A 19,177-nucleotide genomic window follows, 5' to 3' on the forward strand; every position below is an offset into this window, starting at 1 on the left:
TCATTTTTGTCTTTGTGTAGGAGAGGTTTATATATACATCAAATAGCAAAGTGCTGTTCCCTGGCCTCCTGTTTCCTTTGCATACATTTGTGTGTTTTGAGAGGAAGGAAAATATTTTGTATGCTTAATGTTTGCAACCTGGGTGTCAAGACAGATGTTTTAAATTTTATTGTTTTTTTTCTATTGTATATGCTAACTTGAGTGTCAGAGTTTTGCTCAGTGGAACTACTGGTTTTACTCAAGAAATGTAAATGTGTTGTAGTTCTTCAGGTATTTATGATTCACTTATAAAGAGCATCTGAAAGGATTAGCTGTTGTTTGCTTATTGTATAATTTTTTGAAAATATTGATTTCTGAATTGCAAATGCTGAATGAAAGTACTGTGAGAAATCCTATTTTAATTGAGTTTCAATCCAAGTGTGACCTTTTGGTGATAGCTCTTACTGGGCATTTGATTGGAATTAATTTTTTTTTCCTACTTACAAAAAAAAGTACCTTTTTTTTCCTCTTTTCTTAGAATCAACGAATCCCATCTGACATGGTGTTTCTCAGAACATCGGAAAAAACTGGTATGTTTTGATAGTTCAGATTGGTTACATTATAAGTTTGTGGTTGCAGTAAAATTTTAGATTGTGCATTCTGGCCAATTTGAAGTGTTCTTCATCAGATTAATGGAAGAGGGTCTGTGTGAGAAATACAGTATGCTTGGACTGTAAAATGAGGTATCTTACTGTGAGCTTGAGACTTTTGTAGATATGTTCCTCTAATTAGTTGATGTTTATGAATATTTATAACAAAATGTTTAAATAAAGCAAATATTAAGACTATACTTAAAAGACTATGTTTGTTTAATATGACTTGGCAGTATTTTTAATGGTTTTTTGGCTAATCATGATCTTGCAACACACATTTAAATGCCATCTGATTGTATTTCTGAAATAAACTGAAAAGAACTGAAATCTGAACTTACTGATAAATTATTAAAATTTTTTATAAAAATCTATTACACTGACATAAAAACACTGAAATAACTGATTTTTTTAACTTAGGAATAGCATTCCCTGTTTGGGAAGTGAAAAAAAAAAACCAACAATTTTCTTGAATGAGAGAAAGAAAAGTACATCTTCTTAGCTTTATTTCTCTTCACATGGTGATAAGAGAGTATTCTTAATCTTTGAGAAACATGTATCTCTTTTATAGGAACACTGTAAATAATAGCTGAAATGACTACTGGATGCCCCCCCCATAACTGGTATCAGTATCCTTCCTTTATATTACCATTTCTCTTCAGATCCTGAAGAACTGTCTAATGTTTGTCAGACAGCACTAAATTTCACAAAGCTCGTAGCTGGGGTATTGGTCAGTCGTGCATTAGTGGCACTTAGTATTTCACTGTGGCACTGGAGTTCTATCGGATATTTCAGATAAAAGGCTATATTGGTAGAGATGACTTGGATGAGAAGACCGTAGTATTTCTGATAGCCTATTAAACACTACTAGAGCTATAGATTTGCTAAAAGAAGTAAAAATTACTATATGGTGACTGTGCCTTGCTAATGACTTTCAAATGATGATTAGATGCACTAGATCAGTTATAACTGATCAGGACTGACAAATTTTCATAACAGTCTTTATATAATCTCCATTTTGGTTAACAACCCTGTTTTTCAGGACACCTAGGCTTTTCTTTTTATTCTCTCCCACAATACCACATTCTATTAAAATGCATATTGCTTCTGATAACTGAAATCTCTTGGATCCAGCATGATTATGAGGGAATTAATAATGGATTTTTTGGACAGTGTCGTCTTTTCTACTGATCCAAAAACTGTTTCAGCTGAAATCATATCTCCTAGAAAAGTAGAAAGTGGGAGGAGTTCTGCACCTGTAGAATTACTTTAAATTGGGTCACCTGCATGCAGCATATAAGCGGCAGAAGGTTAATGTACCTTCATTCAGAATTTTCCTAGCCTTTAGTAGCTTTGCTGGAGTAGGTGTTGCATATAATGAGATAGTGGCATGTGCTTGTTTTCCTTCCCTTCTACTTCCTATCCCTTCCACTCCCCCCAACGCACTTTTAGTAATGTTTAATTTTAAGTCAACATTGAAGTTGAATTCCAGGTAATCAAGCTTATTTTGATAAAACTGAATTCTTGTTACATGTCTTTTTTTTTTTACTTACTTTATCAGATAAATTATCTTTTAGCTACTGTGTTATTTTCATGTAATCTGATATAATGGCTTGATGCTAATTGTGTACATATATCTGATTTCTAAAACCCTATGTTCTTTTAATAAAATTTTTTAGAAAACTTAGTCTAAAGACTCATGTAGATGGGTTCTTGTTTTGTATTCATGTTTGGTAATCTCTGGCACTGGTGTTTGTCTTTCATGAATGGAGGCAGCTAGATGTCTGCTTGAGTTTACAGTTAGAATTAATTTCCGGGTGGAGGTAAGCTGCATTCCAGCTCAGTGGCCCCCAGCATATACATGTGGATGTTCCTCGCCGGCTGCATGAGATTATGTAAAATTTCTTGTTGAACTTTCAGATTCTTGTCAGCTGTTTCTCCAGCCTGTCAAGGTCACTCTGGACAACTCCCGTTACGTAGATCAGTTTCTTGGATTTCAGTCATGAAACTCCTTGAAAATTATGTGTTTACTTATGCATAGATTAGTAGTCAAAAACATGTTTTTATTTTTCAGAATTGTAACAAAAAGAACAATCTCTCTTGTATTAAAATTTGTAGTTAAGAGTTTTCAGAATTCTTTTCTTGTAATTGACAAGAATGGTATGAGTAAAATGTGGGAATATAGCAGGAAACTAATTTTTCTTCTGAGGCTTTGTAGCAATTTCTTGCTGTAGCAATAGAACTGCCTCAGATGTGATTTTTTTTTTTTTTTTTTTGCCATTTCACTGGCATAAATTATGCAGTGCAAGTATGGACTAAATTATCATTCCTCTAGCTTAATTTGCTGCTGAAAGGGATTGAATAAACTAGTAAAGGTTTACTCCAGAGTCTACCCTCTCAAACTACATCCGTTAATTAAAGAAAAGTTATTTTGAAAATGAAGAATGCTTAAGCATTTTTCCACAGAAAGAGAGCATTGTGTTGGCAAGTGTGTTTTACTCATATAAAAGATCTAGTTCTGCACTTGATTATGCAAATATTAGTAGGACATTGGTGTCTTAAAATGAAACTCCAAACTCACTGCAACTAATAATATAATAATAGTGATGCAAGTATTATCTATTTATTGTAGTGAAATGGTAATAAAAGACAGTTAGGAATAAATGTTCTACAGAAAACTTAGCTGTTTGGGCCCCAGCCTTGTTTGGAACTTCAGATATTTGAAAACCAAAACAGAAGAATAAATGCCAGATTGAATTCAGTTGTGCAACTGATGTCACATTTTATCTCTTTATAAAATCAACTGAAGGAGTTGTGTTTGTCACACATTCTGGTATTTTCTATTATGTTTAGAAAACAAGTGTTGTAAAACCTACCTATCTGGGAACTAAAATGCTTTGAAAATCTATTACTATAGAGAATGATAAATGACTAGAGTTAAGTTTTGCCCATATGGCCAGATAAAAGTTTATCTTCAGGGCATGAGTAGCTGCCAACAATCTGTCCAAAGTACTTTAATCTGTTTCTCTGCTTCAGTTCCTATTCCTTTTTTAACCTTTGATTTAACTCAGGCTTGAAATGTTTTGGTATCTACTTTTAGCCACTGAGTAATACTGATTCTATGTGAATCCTTCTTTAAGATATAGTCAGATAGTATGTGTGTTATGTGGTGGAAGGAGGAGGTCTTAGCAGGCATTAAGCTCCTGATATTATTATTCTCTCTATATCATTGATATAAAATTACACAGTAAAATGTTATTAGAAGACATGACCATCTGTTTCATTCCCTGATTTTCTTTTATTTTTTTAATGAATATTTGAGTGACTAGCGCAGTGCATGTGTTTCATTAGAATTGCAGCAAAATAAGCCGTAACAAATATTTTTTTTAATAGAAAGCAGACTTGTAAGAGTTGAAAAAGTTGATCTGTGAGGAGGCTGTATATTGTGTTAGGCATAAATTTGCCTCTTCTCACTCCCCACTGATAATGCATTTCCCCAGAACTGCAGAGCACTTGGCTAGAGTAGCAGTCTGAATATCTTGAAATCCCAAACAATTCCCCAGTTTTGGGAAACAGCTTAGGAAAGTTGAAGGTGAAGATTGTCAAAACAGACCTCAGAGGGAGGGCAAGTCAGGAAAACAAACTGTGTGTGTATTTATTACTGATAAGCTATGGATGTATTGTTAAAGGCTTTGAAAATAAAAGACAAAGAAATAACTCTTGCGGAAGTTAGGTTCAGGAATTCCTTATGTAGAATCTGTTTATAATGTCTTTACTGTAAAGTGTTGCATTATGGGTTTTTAAATATCATGTCATTTTTTTCTTCTCTTAGATTGTTTACTTTTCTGGTTTGTTGTTTTGTTGGTTTTTTTTCCTTACTCTTACATAAAGGCTTTCCTAGGCAAGCTCTAAGTATTGGCGTGATGATTATTTGAAACCATCAGAAAACATCTCTTGGTGGTCCTCATCTTTATTATGAAAAAGGAAATTCTCTGTAGCTTATAAAGTTCTGGTTATTAGGTTTAATGAGGAGCGCAGTAGTTTTGAAGTTGCCTCAACAAAAATTTATAAGTTATCTTTGAATCAGCCTTCATTATTCATTAGGGAAGGCTGGGTTGCACATCTTGATCTGATGCTGACTTTCACGTGGGGCTTGACACATGTGGTTGGCTGGAGTTGGAAAGGAAGCTTGTGTAAACTTGAGCTACCTTGGTCCAGCAACACTTTTTCCAGTGGTAGAAAATCTAACACGGAGAAACCTGCCTTGTAAGGAATACACAGCTGAGGAGGGCACTGGGTTCTCCATACAAGCGCTGTGGTTCTTGTTGCCGTGTTATGATTGTTCTTGGTACATATGGAAAGTAAATGAAATTTACCTCAAATATTTAACTTCTTCAGTTACAGTTCTGATTGCAGCTGTCCATGTAGTTTCCTTCCTCTGTCTGTCAAGTAAAAAGAAATTGGAAAAAATAGAAAGCTTTTTGCTGTAATGAAGTCCAGTGATAAATCTTTGCAGCTGGGACTGTTGTTTGCTGGCTCCTGTTTGATAAAGGAGGATGCTCTTTTCCCTGCTAAATTTTTAACCAAAGATTTATCCTCTTGTTTTTCACATGTCTATTGTAATCCGATGGCTTTGTCAACTTCTTTCACTTGTACTTTTCTGTGTTTAAGCTTTATGAGATACCAAGGCTTTGTTTCCTACTCCTCCTAATTTAGTTAATGGTATATCCTTCAAGTTGATTACTATTGCTGCTGCTAAAATCTTCAAGAATAAATGTACTTTCAGCGGATCCTGGCGTATTTGGCCATATGCTTTTCTCAGCCTCCTCTCTTTCCTTGTGAGCTCTGCTTTCGTTGAGGCAGCAAGTGTTCCTTAAGTCACCTACAAGCACTCTTCTTTAAGGTGTAGGTGCATATGTATATTTTGTATATTATTGGTCTTTAAAAATACTTAAGTGCTTTAGGGAGGTTGATAGGCAAAGCGGGTTCTGCTGTGCTGTCAGAGCTGTCAAATCACGGATCCTATTTAATCAATATTAAAATATTTTCAGTGTTTTGAACCTGTACTTGTGGCATCAGTGTTAATGTGTGCTTTGCATTAGGATTAGAAAATTGATTTTGATTTTTCTACTGAAATTGGAACTGAAAAAGAAGGAAAACTAGTTTAAAAATTCTGATTCCATTTCTGTTACGATAGGCAGCAATTTAATGATTGTCCTAGGTAACTTCTGCATATCTAATTATACCTTGTAAGAGGATCCTATTGAATCTTTAAGCAAACATGCACTACTTGCATTTAGAATAATTCTCATAATTCATTTTAAATAAGAAGGAAATTTCCAATTGTAATTTTGAATCATATTTTTCCTCTGAGGACCTAATGAGCACTATATGTTAAGGACAGAAAAATGGAAAATGCCAGGTGAACTCAGTACTTAGACCAGAATAACAATTCAAATAATGAGAAGATATCAAAACGGATGGTGCTCATGGAACAGCAGTTATGAAATAGTATCAGTGTTAGACAATTTCCCTGTTTTAGTTGGGGCTTAAAATGGTTTGCAGTGGAGCAACGTTTGTGTTAAATGACTGTAACCTCTCTGGTTGCAAAAGGTTCAATTTCATCCTTTTTTGCCTATCTGGATGTGCACCATATTTTGTATCAAAGTAGTCTGTAATCTCAGTGAAATTACCTTGCTGTAATAGGTTATACTAGGTAGGGTTTTTCTCCTGCTGTGTTACAATTACTTCTTCTAGCACATATTTTCATCCTTGATTCATTTGAAGGGAGATATACCACGTACTGCTTGACAAATATGCTACTAACTTATTTAGTAAATATTACTAATGTGTTGACGATGTGAGAAAAATTGGTTTACAAATGAATGAGCAAAACTGAAAATATTCTTAAAATTCTTGAATTGGAATCGAGTGATGTGTTTGGATTATTCATGGGACAGATCAGTATAGGTTATTCAAAGTCTAAATGTTAAAACCAGTAAAACAGCAGACTAAGCAAATGCATAAATAGTGAGTAGTGTCAGTGAAAAATACTTGGGTGATTGTATGAAACTAATGGTAACAGTGACATCTGCCATGTACAGTATGGATTTCCACACCATTATAAATTGGCATTCTGGCCTCCTTCACCTTTTTTAGATCTGAAAAGCAAGATTTTTTTCAGCATTCTAAGCATTCTGTATGGCAGAGGTTTTTGATTGAGTTCTTAATCTGAATATGTAAATAAGTCATATCATCTTTTTCCGGAATCTCTGGGCTTCTCTAAAAAGGGATTACCTACTATACATTGGAAGAATAATAGAGCAAAGTGGTGCATCAAATCCTATTAAATGCAAAAGATAAGTTAATGTTTTTGAGTGTCTTTCTTTGTATCTCAAAATAATATAAATCAATACGTTAGAATTCGGGAATGTGGATATGAATATACACGTTTGGGTTTTTTTTTATTGGAACGTTGTTTGCTATATATAAGAAAATTCCATAATGTTTTTAATAACAATAGAGATAAAAATTCCTAAAGCGTACTGAATCAATATAGCAATTCAAAAAAGATGCAATGTGATCAAGCTTGGATTAAAAGCATCTGTGTGCTTGTCAATAAGGAACTGTGATGAGTTTGGGGTATCATATTGACTCTGTATTAATACGTGGTATCCTATAAGACCATCAGGTGATTGTTTAGAATGTAAATGAATGTTGATGGATCCAGTGACTGATGGCTTAAATTCCAATTAATCAATTGCTTCATCGTTTTCTTAATTCAGATCAAATATCTCAAGTACACACAGTTCTTTCATGGTCTTAACAGAAATTAATGTTTTAAAACTCATTTAAGCACTTCTGTATAAATGTCACTACATTTTTCAGTTGCATCCTGTGTGATAGCATTGTAGCTTAAATGTTTGGGGTGTCTTGGGTGGTTTTCCTCCTTAGAAGCTATCATAATTGAAAGCTTCTTCTTACAGTAGTAAATGAAACTCTGTACTCCAATGTGTCCTCTTGGTGCTGCTATTCATCTTGTCATCAGTTTAAAATTTTCATGCACGGGGTCACTTAAGTAATATAAATGATTTAAAATAAAGTTATTTGTAAATGATCTGGTGTTAGGTGCGCAAAGTCAAAGTCCATTTTTCTTTTGTTGGATATATTCTAGTAATACATCTCTTGCAATCCTTTTGACTTAATGAAGGAAGGCTGGCAATACTACCAGACAATATATAGCCGTTTATGACACCACAGTTCAAAGTACTGTGTTTTCCAGCGATCCATCAATTAATTCATCAACACTTGACACAAGCTCTTCACTGTAACACTTATACCAGTTGATCTTAATTTGATTGCCGTTAAAACCTTCCTTCCTGACAACTGTTGTCAATTATACAAAATAAAATCAAGTATTCATAAGTAGGCTGTAATAGGATATAGACAGACAGATTTAATAATTCAGTTTTGCTGAGGCTTGAAAGGCATTAGTTATAGCTGTTGTTCTCAATTGTAAAAAATTAATTGGATACAGCTCTGGAGAGAGAAGGCAGACATAATTTTATTTATTTAGATTTGACGGAGAAGAATCCAGACATGTAGTGGTGGTTTTGCATTATCTCTGTTTAAGAATAACTGACATGAATTCTTATCAGTTACATGTTATAGAAAGAAAATGTAATTTAATTTTACAATTTTTTTCTTTTTTAATAATTTAGCTGCACACAGTATATGGTTGTTTATTGATGATATATCTGTAATGGAATGTGGGATTCAACCCTGCATTTATGCAGATAAAACAATTCTAAGACTGGGGTGCTTGGTCTTTAATATGCTTGTAAAATATGCGCATACACACACATATCTGCTGTATAACAACTCAATTATAGTTGCTTCCTTCTGATGCATCTTCAGCACAGTGTAATATTAAAATGCGTGCTATGGCACATTTGAATTATACCTGTAAGTTCTCTTTAGTGCTTACTGGCAAGTTTCTTTTCTTTAAGTTTACTGATACTTGGCAAAATAATTACAAGCAAATTAACTTTAGTGTTAACTTTAGTGTTCTCTAGGAGAAAGGTTTGAAAACTTCCTCATTGTGGATTGGCTTCTTGCATCCTGTTCCTTACTGTGTATGCTGACATTTGTGTTGGATTGGCTGTTAAGGCGCTGTGGAAGGGATTTCAATGTACTTGTGAAATCTAAAAATGGAAATATTTTAGATAATTACATTTGAAAAATTGCTGATTAAATAGGTGTAATTGATGACAAGATCTGTTGTAAGTGATTGCTCAAAGCAAGAGCAGAAGAGTGAAGCAGAAAAGTGTGGAAGTATTTTTATAATGATGCGTCGTTCACTTTGACAGTTTTTAATGATAGTCAGAATAAGTTATACCTTAGGTATTTCTTCCCCTGAATTCAGAATCCTCTCTCTTCCATCTCATCTCCTGACTTAAAGCTTCTTTCTTGGATTCTTCTTCCAGGCCAGAGCAGGGAGTGGGGAAATGAAAATTACATTCGGGTTACAAGACAAGTTGGATAGTTTAGTTTCTTACGACAAGAAAACCATCTGAAATTCTGATGTTGCTATTAGTTAAGAAACCTGGCCAGTCTTCGAAAGCAAATGCTCTAAGTAGTAACATACTTTCTCACCTTCTCTTTGTAAAAACAAAGCTGGTAGACTTCACAATCAAAAAGGAAGAATGAAGGAAGCTCTCTTTTTTTTCATGATAGCACTGTACCTAAATTTTTCCTTGCCTTTTTCAGAGTCTGATTTGCAGGGTTTCCATGAGTTCATGCATGCATTTTGCGGTATTACGATTCAGTTATCCAGTCTTAGATTACTCAAGAGTATTATTGCATAACAAAGGACATGAGGACATATTTGTATACCTGGTAGGATATTTCACTTTCGTCTGATTATTTTATGACACTATTAGGCTGCTAAGAAAAGTTCTGTTAAAGTTTCCTACTAAAGGGCCTTTACCTAAAACATCTCTGAAAGAACAATGCATGTAATACACAGGAGATGCCACAAATGGCATGCAGTTTTGCTTCTGCAGCAAACTAAACCAATAAAATGTCAATAAATAATTTAATTAATACACCACAGTTTTTCTCTTTCAAGTGTATAAGTTAGAATACGTTTAAGAAAATATATAACATCCCAAGTAGTAGCTTGTTTTCAAATAAAACCCCTGCAGTTAATAATCAGAAGTGTATATATAAAGGTAAATTTTGTGTGCTTGGTGATAGGACAAGATTATGTATCTTGCTATAATTTCAGGAAATTAAGGGTTACCTACACATGCAGAAAATAATGCATAAAATATTAATAGCAAGATTGGTAGTATAAAAAACCCACAAGATTTGGCTGTCTGATCATGATGCACGGTATTAAGAGAAGGCGTATGATGTAATTGGTTTTTACTTCATCAGGAAGCTTCAGTTTGTAGTTTGGGAGGCAATTTCATTTTTTCTCTCTTTTTTTCCTCTCATTTATAAGTTTAAGACTATAATATGACCAGCATTTCCCAAATACAACCTGTATCTAGTCTGAAAATTTTTGTTGAGGTCCTTTTTCTTTGGGATTTCTAGAGGTAGGTAGGCCCACAGAAGAGGTCACTGTACACGTAAATGTAAACCATTCCCAGAAGCATTTGACATGTACATGTCCTGCACGTATGTTCTGAATAAAGCCTTAAGTCCAGCACACCGAGTAAGTATGATTCTTCATGCTTACTCTGTATCGAGCACAGTGCCTTTGTTTGACAAATCTGGGCCAGACATATCAATGGCCCTAAGTTAGTGCCTTCATAGATGAGCTTTTATTTCTATTTCAGAACCCTATAGAAACTACTGAAGTAAGTATTATTTTTGTACAATATTCTATCAACACACAAAATAGCTTTTAAAAATACGGGGTTTTATCCACAGTATCTCAAATAACCTTAAACAAGAAGTCAGTTAATAATTAGCAATGTGTCCTTATATTTTAAAGTTACATAGTTACTGCAGGTTCTTCAAATGATTTTCATCCTTTGTATTACAGGTGCTGCTTTTCCACAGAAAAGCAATCTTAGAGTAAGTTCTGGACAGGCCTTAAAAAGTTGAGCTTTTGCTAAAACTCAGAAAATGGAGTTGTAGTCCTAAGACTTTCCTAAGCAGACAGGTTCACAGTTTTCAACTTTCCACACATCTTGAATGACTGAGTATTGTTACAGAAAATTAGCGTCTGAGTGCCCTCATTGTATCAAGTTATAAGTTTAATGTTATTCATTCTCCTTTGTATGTATGTTTATGTGTGTGTGTATATATGTATATATTCCTTACGAAAATTTCTAATCTTCAGTGTAAATTTTTTTTTTTTAAGAAAGCTAGGCTTTGGTAAATATTTAAAGTAGCTCATGAATTTTCCCTTAACCAGCATAAAAAAAAACTTTAAAAAACTTTCATTCTTTGTGTGCTATAAAATAATCATCAGGTTCAAGAGTTGTCACTGAATTCAGAGGGAACAGCATTTCCTGATGACTAGGGCTGGAGTCAGGACTTTTGTCCTGCAAACTCAGTTTAGGGAGAGAAAGCAAGATAAATTGCCACGGACAGCAAGCACGTGTTTCCCAGCCAGAATGCCCCCTCCTCACAAAGGGAAGGCAGTGAAGTTGCTCCTGCAGAGCTTTCTGTGCAGAGGAAGGAGTGTGGACCTGCTATGCTGGAGACTGCAGTGATACAAAGAGGGGTAGTGGTTTTAAGCTGAAAGAGGTTTAGATTAGGTATAAGGAAGAAATTCTTCACAGTGAAGGTGGTGAGGCACTGGCAGACGTTGCCCAGGGGAGTTGTGGATGCCCCATCCCTGGAGGCGTTCAAGGCCACACTGGTTAGGGCCTTGGGCAGCCTGTTCTGGTGGGAGGTGCCCTTGTTCATGGCAGAGGGGTTGGGACTGGATGAGCTTTAAGGCCCCTTGCAACCCAAACCATTCTGTAATTCTGTAAGGGTATGTTTTTCCTGGCAAGTCATATTTGGGTTAGAAATGTAAGAGATTTTTAACACTGACCTAAAGCATACAGTTAAGTACATAACACAATTTATTACTACATTTGGGTTTGGAGTGGTTTTTTTTCTTCACTACTTTTGTGATGGGGGAAGGTGCAGTGCTTCCAGGTATTTTGAAATGGAGTGGTTACAATAGCTATTTTGTAAGATGGCTTTGATTTTAAGAACTTTTATGTACTGCTAACTCAAATACCTTCCAAAGGTAAAGTATCTCTGACTTCCACACAATGCACAGTGGGGAGTATTCAATTTAGGTCCAAGGGCTTGGTAGAGGTGAAGAGTTCTATTATACGTTGTTTCCAATTACAAGTTTAATCTCCTCTGTTTATAGCTTAGTTAAGCCAGGTTTACAATCAGTATCTCGTAGTGTAATTAAAATTACTTGGTCAAATCTGCTGGAGTATTTGAGATAGAGAAGAGAATTGTATTGTTTTGGATTTGCTGTTGTGATGACTATTGAAAGCTGACTTGGCAGAAAGCAGTCCTTTTTTCTGGATAAAAGGAAAACAGGCTATGAGATAAGTTATTGATGAAATTAACTGCTGAAGTGGAGAGGAAATGTAGCTGACCAATACATGTCATAGTGTGAGCTCTATTAAATGAATATATGTGCAGTCAACCATTCACAGGAGCCACACTGGTCTTGAACTGCATTGATCTATAGTATAATGCTAAATGAAATTGATGGAAGAGAGCAACCATTGACAGGAAGGGTAAAGAGAACCATTAAATATCTTTTACAGGAAAAGTATGATTGCTTATCTGTGCCATGGATAGAAAGTATGGTAAAACTGTGGTATTTCTAGGCGTTCCTAGGTACCTCACCCTTACTAACAATGCAAGGTATGTCAGTGGACTCTCCAAAAATTTCTTCATGGTATTTTGGTTTTAGAAGCGTATCCATAAAGAATGTAAAACCAGCTTTTCAAGAACTATAGATACAGCTTCACAGCTTGCAGCTCTGAGCTTTGGGTGAAATTTAGTTGTGAAGCTGTGTTCTGAGAGTTGTTTATATTATCATTTAAATGTTTGTGTATGGATTATCACTTAATACAGGTGTGACTTGAATGCTTGTAAACTTCTTTCAAGACTGTTGTGCAAAAATTGCTACCTTCTAGGCAGATATAATTTCTGGTGGCTTCTTGAGCATGTCCTTTCAGACCATTAGCTCATTGAACTGCTTAACTTACAGACCTTGATGAATAAAACATTGGGTTCTGTTAGATTTTACTTACACCAGGGGCCACATGTCCAATAAAAGAATCTCTCTTTTAGCTTTATGTTCACTGGTAGGTGCCCTTTCTTGATGTGTTGCCTACTAGTTTCCGAGCTTCTAGCACATTGTCTTGTCTTTGTAAGAACACTCACACCTGCAAACTCCTTTGCCAGAAGCTACTTTGTTAGTTTTATTAGATTGGTTGAAATATAGAAGGAATTAATGGTATATATGCATGTATGTCTAACATGTTGTTTAAAATTTACAAATAACTAGAAAAACCTATTTTTATTTCACATCCATAACACACGGTAGCAATAGTGTATGCAGTTGCTAGGATGTAGTGTAATGGAAGTTGTAATTATTACATCAGGACTATTTAAAGTTTTAGTGTAGCACTTGTGCAGAGTGCAGAATCTCTTCCCTGCTCTTGCTGGCCACACTTTCTGATACAAGCCAGGATGCTATTGGGTTTCTTGGCCACCTGGGCCACTCATGTTCAGCCAGCTATCAACCAACACTGCTGGCTCCTTTTCCACTGGGCAGTTTTCCAGCCGCTCTTCCCCATCCCTGGTAGTGTTGCATGGGGTTGTTATGACCGAAATGCAGGACCTGGCACTTGGCCTTCTTAAACCACATACAGTTTACCTCAGCTCGTTGATCCAGCCTGTCCAGATCCCTCTGCAAAGCCTTCCTACCCTTAAGCGGATCAGCACCCCTGCCCCATTTGATGTCATCTGCAAACAAACATTATACAGTGTTTGTGCGCAGTCTTTTTTGAATATTACATTATTAACCCATGCAATAGTCCAAACTTGATGATATCTATCAAACTAGTTACTGGGATGTGGAGAGGCTCTGCACTAGTCTCGGTTTTCTGATTCTTGAATATTTGTCTTCTGTCTGTAAAGCATACAGACTGATACATACTGAAGACAGGCAGTATCTTGGGCTTCCCTTCTATCTTAAGTACTGTGCAGGTGTTGAGAGGTTTCTTTAGCCTTGGATTCTTGCAATTACAAATGATTCAAAATTATTTCTTCGAAGTATAATGCACTAAGACCCATATTGTTTTGAATGGCATACATGTTAAGGATTTGTTTTATTTATTTTTTTTCTGAGATGCCAGGAGACTGTAAGCAGCAGAATTTTATGATCTCATACTAGCAAAGAGACAAAAATCACAGGCATGAGTTCATTGTTCTATTCTGTTGGACAATTCTAAAAAGAAAATAAAATTAAACCTGTTTCAGTTTCAGCCCATGACGTTGTTGCCCTTCCTGATAACATTTGGAAACCTGTTTAGAAACTACTAAGAAAAATGTAAAATACAATTCCCCTCTCCTGTTCATAAACAAGCATATTGTTAATTTTATCAGAAAAAATTGCACTATTGTGTGGTATTTGGAGCACTTTTGGAAGAAAGCACACAGGCAATGCAGAATATGAATCCTTTTATATGCAGCACGTTAATTTAAAAATTGTTGTAAATTACTTTGTTTTCTCTTTTCTGAAATTTTTAACCCAAACTGAAGTTTTGAGATTAAAAAAATAGTTTGATGTCTCTTTATAACTTCAAGGTTCCTGTTTTATTCGAACTGACCAGCTTGATGGAGAAACAGACTGGAAACTGAAGATTGCTGTCAGTTGCACACAAAGACTTCCAGCTTTGGGGGTAAGCATTTTATCTGTTTGCTTTTAAGATTTCTTCCATCTAGGCACGTGTGTGTCTTACTCAAAAGATTGTTAAAGTTATAAGTATTGGAAAATATCTCTTACCACAGTCTTAGTTTTTGTAATAAATAGGAGCTAGATATTCCACTGAATCTCATATGAGAAGTTGGTTATGTAAATATTCTTGGCTTTACAATGAAAAGAAACAGGGACAAAATTAGATCTTTCAGCTTGGTGATCCTTATTGTGGTCCCCACTGAGATCCATACTGTGCAGAAGCAGGTGTCGTTGCAGAAGCAAATGCAAGTTATTCTTGCCTCGGGAGCTGTTGCTTTAATCACTGACTTGTAATCTTGGGAAACAGCAGTCTGCTCTTGGAAGGCAAGTTGCTTTTTGTTGTCAAAATGCCCTCTGGTCTGACTAGTGCAATATAAAAGTTCTTGCAGCAAGGGCTCACTAAGGGCTGCCTGACTGCATGCATTTTTTGAGTGCACATATATGCTATGTCATAACTATCAAAATAAGGAAAAAGTAGTTCCTAATAGTTATAAGGTATATCTTTATACAGGTCCTACACTTATTCTTTTTTTAAAAAAAAAAAAAATTAAAATTCATTGGTCAGAATTATTTATACAGTAGGTTGGAGCAAAAGTTGCTTTAAATGTGCAGTGATAGAACTTGTCTAAAAAAAAATGTTTAAAATATGTCATTGAGATTTTCTCATGTAACAGTTTTTAATCTTTTTTATACACATGAGGAGAAAAATTGAAGCGACTTGGTTGAAAGTAAGGTTCATTTGAGAAATCCATTTCAATTGGATTTTTCCAATTTCTCACCTTAGGCCTCTATGACATCATCTGTTCCTGAAAACTTCTCTGAATGAAGCTTGAAAACTGGCAGCTTGCTTTTAGATGTTAACTTGAAAATGTTTGTTGCTTTGTAAATCTTCCTTGTGCTTGTGTTTCTATTCCTAGCTTGAAAAACCACTGTTTCATAGCAGTTATCTCACTAACCTGTACAGGAGCAGATGCTTTTGATAGACTTGAAATCAGTTTTGCGGAAACTTGTTGGGGTTTCGTAGAATCATAGAATTGTTTGGTAGGAAAAGGCCTTTGAGATCATTGAGTCCAACCGTACCTGTCCATTACTAAACCATATCCCTGAGCACCTCGTCTGTCCGTCTTTTAAATACGTCTAGGGATGGCAATCACCCACTTCCCTGGACAAGTTTGTAGTAGTGTGGCAAAGGACTGGGCTTTGTGCCCCAGGCTGGCATCAGTTCTGGTTTCCTTTCCTTTGCAAAATGCTAGAAGCATTTGGCAATGATCCTTCTTTTTGCTAAAAGCTGTGGCAGGGACAGTATCCTGCTTTCCTTCAGTTTGCGTTAACATGCTACACAAGGTGGGTAGTGCATCGTATTTGCCTCTAAATTAACTGGCATGATGAAAATATGGCAGTTCAGGAAACACTTGGCTAAGTATTTTCCTGTATCTTTTGTAAATCATAGAATGGTTTGAGTTGGATGATCTTTGAGGTTCCATCCAGTTCCAACCGCCTTGCCATGGGCATTAATGGAAACTCTTTCACTTCAGGAATTTTGGAAAATGAAACTTCCCAAATACCCACATCATTCATACTCGATAAATGCCAGCTTTTATCCCTTCTGTAACACAATCAAACTACATTGCTACTCCCACAGGCACCATACGGCTGAAATTCTCCTGACGTGCCTATGTTGCAGAACATGCAGTGGTGCCACCTCCCAGGTTCAGTTCTCTCCAAAATTGTCACTCTTTTTGATTTCTTCAGTTATCTGATGTAAAAATGATGAGTGTCTTGTGTTGGCATGAGCTGTCAGGGGAGTTAACAGAGCAGCACCGTAACCCTACTCACGGTGAAACCCAGAAGGAACAAACCTGCAGAACATTAGAACTTTTATTAAAGAACAGATGATACCACCAAGATGATCAGCACAGATTTTGTTGTCCTTCTAAAGTACTTAATGTGATAAGAGAATTAAAATTTCAACAAGTCATTTAATAACAGCTAAGCAGCAAATATTGTAACACCTAGACTAGGTTTCTTGCAATAGGCATGTTCTTGAAGAATTCTTCTCCAGCTTGTGTGTTCAAATAATTTTATTAACAGCAATGAGGTCATTAAGTTTTGGTAAATGGTGACTTGCTGATTTATTTCAGAAGATCCATACAGCAGTAAACAATACCATTTACATTTAATTAGTTTTATTGAACCAAAGGCAATATTATTTGTAACGAACTACATGTTATTATTAAGAATGTATTTTAATCATCTTTAAGTGAACAAATGTTGCCTATGACTTAATAGAGGAGATTTTTTGATGTTATTAATAACTTTACAGCAATTTTTACATTGTGAAATGCAAAAGAGAACATTTTCATTATTATACCATCATCAAGTTATTTCCTGACTTTCAGTGTAGTTGGATGAAAGATATTCTCCTGAATTATTTTCAAGTATGAGATAATTGAATTCATATAAAGTTCTTTTAAGCAACGTTTAACTTTTATACAAATTATTGTTGTATAAAAATAATTCAACTGTTGTTGCTAAATTATTCAAGTCTTTCCTATAGTTTCTTTAATCTAGAACTGTTACAATCTCTATAGCCAAGTGGGTTTTTTTTCCCTTGAATGAGAAAACAACTGAGGTCGTTTGCTGTCACTGCGTCCTTAAAGCAAAGTAATTTTAGATGTAGAATACTGTTCTGCTGCTATGTTCAATGAAACCTACTTGGCTTCAGTGAGCCAAAAGTTGTATAGTGTGAAAATAATTCTTCACTGAAGCTGAATTTCACTAAGATCAAGTCCCTAATTAGTTAATTCATTAATAAAATGTAACTGTGTTATTTTCTAAAAAAATATATAATTAAATTATTTTTTTAAGGTAATTAACTTTCTCCCTGCTTTTATATAGAGGGAAGCAATGACATAACCTAACCAGGTAATTTTTTTTTGCTTAGTGAGCAGGAGTTGTATTTACATGTAGTGCTGTGTACAAATCGTGATGTGTTCTTGTTAAATTCACCATCGTGACTTCTTTCAAGACACTGAGATGAGAAATGCACAGCTTCTGCTAGCAGGAAGGCAGCACTAGCAGAAGGAACACCTTTATACTCCTAGAGCAACCTTTATTGTTGAATGCAGTTCATAGCTAATGTCTTTTATAACTGCATCATTCTTTGGATTTCTTTTTTTCCTGTATTATAAAACTTCAGCTGCTGTATATTATTGGGCTAAGAATGATGTCTGTTTGGAGTACAGAGCACTGGGCTATGGAAAAAATGTCATTGTCCCTTTTCTTTACCTCAACAATGACAAAAGACTTCAGAAAGCTATGGAGCACATGTGTAATGTGGTTCTATGTCTTTTCTAGTCATGAATGAAATGCGAATGAGCTGCCACCCTGAATTTCTCTCAAAGCACAAGTTTTTCTTATATTGTTTTGCAGAAAAAAACTTGTAGTTTTTGATACTCTGGCAGTTCTATTTTGTGGCATTCCAAGTAATTTGTATTTTGTAGTTTGTATTTTGTGGCATTCCAGAGTCATGCCACAAAGGTATAAGGAATATGCAGATCTCAGTTTTTCGGAAAGATGAGTGAGTTTGATTCAGAGTTGAAATTCAAAGAAGAAAAAAAAAAAGAAAAACATGGAACTTCAGGATTTAAATCAGAAATACAAAAGGTGAACCAAAACATAGAAAGAAAAGAATGTTGTAGGTAACAAAGGAGAAAATAGATCAAAACCCAGGAAAATATATTACTGTACAAATGCCAATGTACTTTAAAAGGTGGATATTTCTGCTTGCTTTTATTCTAATGTTGCTTCCCACTAAGGCACTCTTTGAAAAGAGAGAAGTTCTTGGTTGACACATTTCACTAGCAGTTTTTATTGTGTATATGACTGTGTGTGGTATTAGTTTTCTGCTGTGCTATCCGCTACTGAGAGACTCTTTTATTTTTCTTTGCATAATAAAGCACATAATAGCTTGGATTAGGTAAATTGTAGGTGATAACAGATTGGAAAGAAGTTAATGATGAAGATATAGGACACCATCTGTGTATTAGTTTCATATGAATTATTTCTCATGAACCTGATGAAAGTAGATTGGAAGAACAAGGATGCAATGAATGAACTTTGTGTGAAAGACTACAGTAAATGGCTAACAGTTTAAGATAAAGATAATTTGTGAGAGTTAATGTTCAGATTTGATTCATGTTTTAAGAAGCATATGGAATGCAAAGTGTGGTTCTTGCAAAGTATAATGTGAGAGATTTCTTGTCTGAGAATATAAATAGAAATACAAATTCATTATTTATAGAGCTAGACATTTTTAAACTAATTTTTAAAGTCAAACATGTTTAGTAAATGTACAGTAGACTTAAAAACGTTCATTTTGATCTAGAAAAATTGAAAAGTAATGTTATTCAAAAATCTGTAGGTGTTATATCTGAGAAATAAAAGGATACAAATCTGCCAGGTTTTAAGACAATTGTGCCTGTAGTTAATATTTGTAATGTTCGAATACTATAATGTTCTTATATTCAAAATCATGGAAGAAAAA

General features: G+C 35.0%; 1 protein-coding gene across 2 annotated transcripts in view; it reads left to right on the forward strand.

The window, feature by feature from the left end:
- Positions 1-19,177, forward strand: part of ATP9B (ATPase phospholipid transporting 9B (putative)) — a 156,460-nt gene that overhangs the window by 51,805 nt on the left and 85,478 nt on the right. For both annotated transcript variants that reach the window (XM_069853751.1, XM_069853752.1), the window contains exons 7-8: positions 518-569; positions 14,481-14,575. In XM_069853751.1, coding sequence (XP_069709852.1) covers positions 518-569; positions 14,481-14,575 — 147 coding nt within the window. The remainder of the gene's footprint in view (positions 1-517; positions 570-14,480; positions 14,576-19,177) is intronic.

Source organism: Phaenicophaeus curvirostris, chromosome 3 (genome assembly GCF_032191515.1).
Source record: "Phaenicophaeus curvirostris isolate KB17595 chromosome 3, BPBGC_Pcur_1.0, whole genome shotgun sequence".
Taxonomy (NCBI): domain Eukaryota; kingdom Metazoa; phylum Chordata; class Aves; order Cuculiformes; family Cuculidae; genus Phaenicophaeus; species Phaenicophaeus curvirostris.